The sequence below is a fragment of the Musca domestica genome, unplaced genomic scaffold (genome assembly GCF_030504385.1).
Source record: "Musca domestica strain aabys unplaced genomic scaffold, Musca_domestica.polishedcontigs.V.1.1 13, whole genome shotgun sequence".
In the NCBI taxonomy this organism is placed as follows: domain Eukaryota; kingdom Metazoa; phylum Arthropoda; class Insecta; order Diptera; family Muscidae; genus Musca; species Musca domestica.
The window spans coordinates 2,037,515-2,046,042 of NW_026712172.1; the positions used below are offsets into that span (position 1 = coordinate 2,037,515).

The following is an 8,528-nucleotide window of genomic DNA, read 5'->3' on the forward strand; positions in this document are numbered from 1 at the left end:
GAAATATAAAAATATAGAACTTAAACAGCAGAAAATTAATAACTTGTTTTTGAAGTCGTGTGATCCTGAGTGACTTTACTGGCCCAAGATCAACCATAGTAACATCTGCCGGAAGGGGTAAATTTTAAAACTTTTTAGTCTATACCTTTATTTGTCTATGCTTAATATCCCATACAAAATTTGCTGAGCGAACAAAGATTTTTGTTCTTTGTTCCATTCAAATCGCACTCAGAACTAAGTAGAAATATGTGAATATGTGTGAAATAAGTTGAAAACATGAATGAAAATTGTAAAATTAATGACGTAATAAATCTTTGGGAGAAAAACAATATTTTCTTCTATATGTATAGAAGAAAATATTGGGAGAATTTCATGTATATTCGTATAAATTCCCATTAAAATCAACAAACAAAATTAAAACCAGTAAAGAAAGTGTTAAAGTCGGGCGGGGCCGACTTTATGATACCTTACACCACTTTGCTAATTTAGTAGAGCTCCGCATAACAATTAAAAGTTTTTATGGGAGAATAAAGTTCAAAGGACTAAATATGCCGAAGCATTTGTATCTTTTAAATTCGAACTTGTATTGCCCATTTGGTAGACAATTAATTTGAAATCGGATAAAGATATATATGGGAGCTATATCCAAATCGGAACCGATCTCGATAAAATTTGGCAAAGATATTTCTGAGCTGTATTTGATATATTTCCCTGAATATCGTTGTTACGGAGTGCATATTACGGTTGTGGGTAACAAATTTAACAAATCGGATGAACAGTATATATGGGAGCTATAGCTATATCTGAACCGATCTTCACCAAATTTGACATAATAGCTTCTGAACTCAGTTCGCAAGTGCCAAATTTCATCCCATTTGGGCAAATATTAGACGTTTGCTGCACAATAAAATGTAAATCGGACGAAGTTATATATGGGAGATATATCAAAATCTGAACCGATCTCGATAAAATTTAGCAAATGTATTTCTGAGCTGTATTTGATGTCTTTCCCCAAATATTGTTGTTACAGAGTGCATATTACGGCTGCGGAGGAAAAAAATAACAAATCGGATGAACAATATATATGGGAGCTATAGCTATATCTGAACCGATCTTCACCAAATTTTGCATACTACCTTCTAGACTCAATTCGGTCGTATGTGCCAAATTCCATCCCATTTGGGCAAATATTATGGGAGCTATAGCTATATCTGAACCGATTTCAAATTTGGCATACATATTTTCAGGCCTAATTTTGGTGTATATGGAAAATTCCATACAATTCGGGCTGATATTACACGTTTGGTGCACAATAAAAGGCAATTCGGACAAAGATATATATGGGAGCTATATCTAAATTTTTACCGATTATCTCCAATTTCAATAGGGTTCGTCCTTTGGCCAAACAAATGATTTGTGCAAAATTTCATCTGGATAGGGCAATAAATGCGAACTGTACTTTGTTTACAAAAATACATGGATAGACGGACGGACATGCATAAATCGACTCAGAATGTGATTCTATGCAGATCATCAAAAGGAACTATGGGTCTATCTCGTTTCCTTTTGCCTGTTACAAACAAATGCACAAAGACATAATACCCGTAGGGTATAAAAAAGGAATTAATTTACTATGCCGTTAAACGGGGTCAATTCGTGTACCTAAGTCTGAGAGCGAACAACGTGATTGAAACGCTACATAAAATCTAGCAAGAAAACAGCTGTTTCGCAAAATATCTGCTTCGCCCTTCAAAACAATGGAGAAAACCAAATTAAAATTTATAATTTTACAGTCCAAATCGATATCTTAAACAGTAATGGAGAATAGGAAAAAGTATATTTTTTTATAATAAAAATTACGACTTAACTCTAGTTTAGTAAAAACTCTTCAATTTTTTAAGAATTTTTTTATATTAAACTAGAGTTGTTGCTCCCGGAAAAAATAAACAAACAGAATCGGCATTTACAATGATATAGTTACCCATCGTAAGGATGACTAAATCATTCGTTTCTTTCGGAAGCCAGTACCATTAAGCGTTTGTAAGTGATTAAGTTGCAAACAAATATTATAACAAATTACATATAATACAGTTGGCATTAAGGCGGAAACCTTTAGAAAGCGAAAATCGGGAGATACGTGTTAATGGGACATATACGAATAATCTAACGGAAACATTTTCTAAATCAAAATTCTATTAACGTAATACACTCATGTTTTCTAGTTGATCCAAAAAACTTTGAAAATGCCAAATTTGTGGGTATTTTCCTAGAAAGCTGGATTGTTATTGTTATTTCTTGGAATTAGAAATATTTTCCTCTCGGTTTTGGATAAAAAAAAAATAATTGGATGAGTTTAATATTGGGGAAAAGAACAGTTATGGTTCTTTATTTATTTAAATTGGAAAATTTGAATGTCGCTTACCAATGATAACAGTTGTGGTTGCAGGTTAGTTTACAAGTATGTTTATTAAGGAAAAAGGAAAATTGAAAAGCCACAGAGAGGACACAAACGGACATTTTGAGTAGTTGAGCGGCACAAACACAAGTAAAGCTTACGGATCGACTCGAAACTTGGGACATAGAATTAGGTTGGCCAGATCGAAGAAAAAAAAAACAATTTGATCTGTCTATGTTCTGGTATGTTTACAATAACAAGGGAAATGAATTAAACTTAATACTAGGATAATTTTTCTGAATATGATGACCAGATGACCACAGAGAGGACACAAACGAAGAATTAGGTTGGCCAGATCGAAGAATTTCGCATTTACATCACCGGCTCCTTGCAGTGCGGCTGTAATGAAAAAAAAAAATTGATCTGTCTATGTTCTGGTCTGTTTACAATAACAATAGAAATGAATTAAACTTAATACTAGGATAATTTTTATGAATATGATGACCAGATACATATGTAGGTTTCTATCGTCTGACCAGATGGAGTCACGAACTCGCACCTGCCACGGAATGCTGAAAAGAAAATTTTGTGCTTTGTGGAGGAAGAAAGACAATAGTGCATTCTTATGAATTCAGGAATTTATTATTTCAGGTTTATGTAAAATTTTTAAAATAAAAAAAAATAACATCTTTCAGAACATAACCCATAGATTTGTTTAAGTAAGAATTGTATCCATTTATTTCAAATGGAATCGTGGTGCAGTTTGTTGCAAAACTTATCGTATTGTACATTCGTTGAAATCTGTTCTCTACTTTTTATTGCAACATTGATATGTCAATATCAGATTTCAACGAATTGGCGCTAAAGCTACCACCAGTCTACCAGTCTGGCTTGGTGATTCCTGCTTGTTATCGGTTGAGTGTTCGTGCTCAACATCGTAAACATTGCACGTTCGTGTGTAATTACAAAGGTAAATTTAGTTACCTATTGATGTGAATACCAATAAAGAATTCATATATTTATTCGAATAAGAAACTAAAACGATCGTGTTTTATTTCTATTTATTTTTCTCTCCCCCTTTATCGGAGCGCAATTTCGGCGCGTTTACATTTGATCCTGTCGAGCCGGATTCACCATCTCGGATTAACATTTGGTCCAATCGAGATGGATTTTGCAGCCCGATTGTCTATACTTGAAGTATTATAAAATACAGTCCATTGATATTGATGTATTTTCGGTTCTTGCCTTTTATTCTCGTGGGGAAGAAGTAATCATCATAGCATCATCTGCATCAACATCATTATTATCCCCATCATCATAATTTTCCTTTACAAACAAAAGGTAGGTGCAGTGCATTTTTATTGTTGTGAGCCCGCGAAAACTAATAAACAAACTAGTATAATAACAAAACGGTCACTTTACATCACGTCGCGGAGTTCCCTTTTTCGTTTGTGGTCAAAGTCCAACAACATCGAACAGTGCAAGTGCAAAAGAAATATAATTTGAAAAAAAAAGACAGTGAATCTGGCGTATTCTATTTTGCATGAATGTTATCACTTTTTGTTTTGTAACATTTGTGTTGTGATCTCATGCTCGTATGAGATAAATAAAATAAAATCTAACAACAAATATAAGCATAAATTCTTTTAGTACAAATTGCATTGTTCGGTGCTCAATAATCATACACAATTATATTCACATATTTATTTTGTTGACACATTTATGCACACACGCTGTATACATACATACCCTTGTTACTGATTGATTGGTTGTTCTTCTTTGTTACGTGTACGCTACACCACTCGGGACGGTCGATTGTGGTTAAGTAACACGTTTGGTACAAAGTTAGATTTTTGTGAATATTATATATAAGTGTGTGTATGAATAGTTAAAAATATTTTTGGACAATTTTAGTTTATTCGGCACATTTAAATTATTGTGTTAGTAATTGAACACAGACAATTTTCTTGGTGTTGGATCAATTATTCTAAAACTGAATATCTTCGTCAATATTTTGAGTTTTTTGTTCTTATTTTTTTTTTTTGTGAAATTTTTTGATTTATTTCGCATCTATTATATTTTGAACAAAAAGAAAAAATAAAATTTGGTAAATAGTTTTGAATATTTTTATTTTTATTTAAATTTTCTTTATTTTTTGGAAAACCTTTTGGATAAAATTTGTTGGTTTTTTCTACAATTTCGGTAGAGAAGATAATTTTTTGCAATTCCATTTGATCTTTTGAATTAGAATCATGTCGCAAAATCTGTCTTCAATTGTAAATTGAAGATACTATACAAGGTCAAGAGCTCATTAGAAAATTAAAAATTGGGGATATAGATTATTTCGAATTATAAGCCCGTAGCTCTAATTTAGAACATGTATATAAAGCAACGGATGAGAGTTTAGAATCATATGAAACTTATTTGGAATCGTCCGGTGCGGGTACCAAAGCGGATTTTGATTCCACAAAATATGAGGAAGCTAGGGAAAAATATATGGTTTGCTTTAGTCAGTTAAAAAACAGGCTGTCTAAGGTTAGTCGGTCGAAAAGGTCCTCGTTGAACTCGTCTCGTAGCAGTTCATTAGCATCGTTATCGCAGCATCCACGTGATATTCCTCCAGAAGCACATGTTGCTTTAATAAACTTGAACTCTTCCACTCATACTTCTCGTGAAGTTGGTGTTCAAGCTAGTTACCCAATACCGCCTATTGGGAATCCTAGTGTCGTTAAGAATTTTGATGATCCTCCTCTAGTAGACAATTTTCACAACCTAGCTTTGCCTCCCTGTGATATAGACCTTTTCGATGATAGTTTCAAAACTGGTCCATGTTCAGAGATTGATTTGGTCCGGTTTATATTAATAATTCGCGTTTGAGTGTTAATGAGCGCCTTTGTTATTTAGTGCGCAAAACCAGCGTAGAAGTTCGAGAAATCGTCTCGAGATTCCCTCTGACCAACCGTAGTTTCGGTCTAGCGTGGAATGCCTTGAAGGACGAATATGATAACCCTCGGTTACTCGTCCATAGTCATTTGAAATCTCTTTTAGCGCTTCCTGTTCTTGAAATAGAAAGTAGCTCTGGTTTGAAAGTAATTCAACGCGGCATTAATGGATGTTTTTCGGCGATGTCCATATATCCTACGGATCATTGGGATCCAATTATCGTTTTCGTTTGTCTCCAACGTTTGCCAAAAGTCACATTGACACTGCGGGAGCAAAGTGTCAAAAATAAAACAGCGATTTCATTGTGGAAAGACCTGGATAGTTTTCTGACGGAGAGAATTCGTACCCTCACTTGTCTTCATGACATGATAGAAGTTGAACCATCACCAAAACTGGTTGATCAATCTCGTTCTTGTTCGTTATCTCCTCGGCAGTCATATCGCTCTTGTTGCTTGTTTTGTCCCTCACATAACCATCCTCTTTTTGAATGTCCTAATTTCAGAAATATGATGTAAACAATTCTGTTATTTGCATCTGAGCTTTTTTGAAATCTTCTCCGGACTGCTCCCACTGATCTTCCGTAAAGTCATTTCCTGCACCTTCTCTCGCATTTCTGATCGAATGTCGAACAGTATGTTCATCTGGACTTCCAGTCTCTCAAGCAGTTTTTTTTTTTTAAATATAACTTGTCTTTCTTGGTTTCGACCAGCTTTATCATAGAATTTAATTCTGCTACGTTAAAATTAAATTGATTTTGTAATAATCTTGCTTGTTTGTTGCAGTTTTCATTTGTCACTTCACCCATATCCATTAATTTGAATGATAACTGTGGTGTATTTAAGCTATGCTCTTGTGGACTTAAATCACCCTGTTGTGGACTTACTTTAACGGTGTGGGATTCTTCTGCTTCTGCATCATTTAAAATCTTCCATATGTCCTCTTTCATGTTATGTGCAATTTCATACGCTTTCTCCTTATAATATTTTTGAGTGCCTCATCATTTCTGCGGAATGTTTCCCATTGTTCTACCACCTTCTTACGCATGTCTGTTGTAGATTTGTTTTTTTTTTTTTATATTTGCGATTATTGATCAATTTTCTTAAGTTTTGTAGATTGTTATATTGTGGTTGGTGAGTTGTTTCACTGCTGTTAATATAAATCGGACCTAGTGGGATTCAGTTCAAACACATAAATTTGAATTGACACTTGCAGTCCTTAAAATTCTCCTTACAAGCACATAAACTTGAAGGAAAGACGATGATTATAAAATAAATCCAAATTGGTTATGGTTACTTTACAAAAGACAACTGATTAACTATTTATTATTTTCATTCTTTTATACAAATAATTTCTTAACATAATTGATTGCTTGCATAAAGTAAAACTAGGTCAAATATTATTAATACAAAGTGAATAAATGAAATTGTTAAATATTGAACCTAAATAAACGTGAATAAATGGCTTACATGAAAATGCTGAATTAACAAACTAGAATAAAGCTGTAAATACGTCACAACTAAACTACAACTTAAATATAAATATGTATGTAGATACGTATGTGTTAACATTCTCCGCCGCGTTGACAGTGTTCAAGCAGAAACGGAGCCATTTGTCGCTGATTGGTGAGTTCTTACAGCTGGAGTAGGTGTAAATTGAGCTGGTTTGTTGAACCTTAAATGCATTCTCCAACTCAGCATACCAAGCAGAATAATAATGCAGCAACATAACGAGGTGTAGCTAACTGTATGATGGTGAAGGCTGGTGGAGTGGATAAGTTGTGGCAAATGCTTAAGTGTTGATTCATTCAACTGCCGTTGTATATTATTCAATACTTCCAGATGAACCTTGTAAGAAGTTGTGTTCGTGAGCGTTAAAATCTTTTCTATTTCCTGTGGTGGACTTATAGAATGGATGTCTTTTAATCTCACATATGAAGTGTGTATGCTGTTTGAGGGTTCAAAATGTCCATGTATGGTAACAAAATGGTTCTTCATGACACAGTTGGAACCCATCTCCATTATTCCGACAATCTTGATGATGATAAGATTGGTCTCCGTACCGCATACAATAGAAGATTCAACATCGACAGTAGTAGCGAAAATCCATCTATTTGGATGATGCAATTGGGTCCATACTGTAGATCCAATAATCTTGTTGAGATTGCAATTGGCAGTTGAATGATTATTAAAGATATTGACTTCACAGGGATTGGCGACTGCGTTCCTCCGGAGTTTGGACCGCTGATTTCTACAGATGTATTCGTCATTCTTTGGTTTAAGGCATCTTGATATGTCCTCAGGTTGGAAAAGTATGTATTCGTCTCTGTGCGCATCTGTAGCCAAGTATGACTTTTCTGGCTTAATGGCTATTAGAGTGCCATTCCTTATTGTTGGAACGGGTACTACCTTGAATAATTCAAAAAACTGTTGATTGACTAAGGGTATCTTGACCTCGAAGATGACTTCATGCTTTGTCACTGCACCCTTGACGCTCATAAGTTTATAGAGCTCAATCAAGTTCTCATCGTCCGTTGGTAAAGCATGCGAAATTGGAAGATTAGCCTTGATTATGTTAATTTCTTCTCTCATCTGTCTGTGGATAATTCACTATGCTCCTCTGGAAACAGTGGAGCCAGCCTCTGAATGGCCCGTTTGTATACTCCAGTTTATGTTTTCACATCAGCAACTCGTACAGCTCCATCGTCACCAGCGAACACATTGAGAATTCTTCCCAATGGCCACTTCATCGGTGGTAAATTATCTTCCTTGATGATGACCATATCACCTTTTCGAAGATTGTTCATCTTTCTCCTCCATTTGTTCCGTTGTTGCAGTTCGTGGAGGTATTCATCCGACCATCTTCTCCAGAACTGCTGCTTGATATGTGAGAGCAGCTTCCAATGAGATGTGCTGGATGTCTTAACAGATTCTGCTCTGCTGTCTACTTGTGTAGTTAAAGCCTCCCCGATTAAAAAATGTCCTGGTGTTAATGCTTCAAGACAATCAGGATCGTTTGACAAAGGCGTGAGCGGCCGGAAATTTAGGATTGCTTCTATCTCGATTATGATCGTTTCCAATTCCTCATGTGTTAGGTTTTCCGTTGACACGCTACGTACCAAGAGGCGTTTCACGGACTTCACTGCTGCTTCCCATAAACCTCCGAAATGCGGTGCTCTTGGTGGGATGAAATG

At 35.1% G+C, this 8,528-nt stretch overlaps 1 protein-coding gene across 1 annotated transcript; it reads right to left on the bottom strand.

Moving 5' to 3' along the window:
* Window positions 1–6,927: 6,927 nt before the first annotated feature.
* On the bottom strand, window positions 6,928–7,926 carry LOC131800869 (uncharacterized). Its single transcript, XM_059118723.1, has one exon. It carries the CDS (start codon window positions 7,924–7,926, stop codon window positions 6,928–6,930), a length of 999 nt encoding a protein of 332 aa, XP_058974706.1.
* Between the last annotated feature and the right edge of the window lie 602 nt (window positions 7,927–8,528).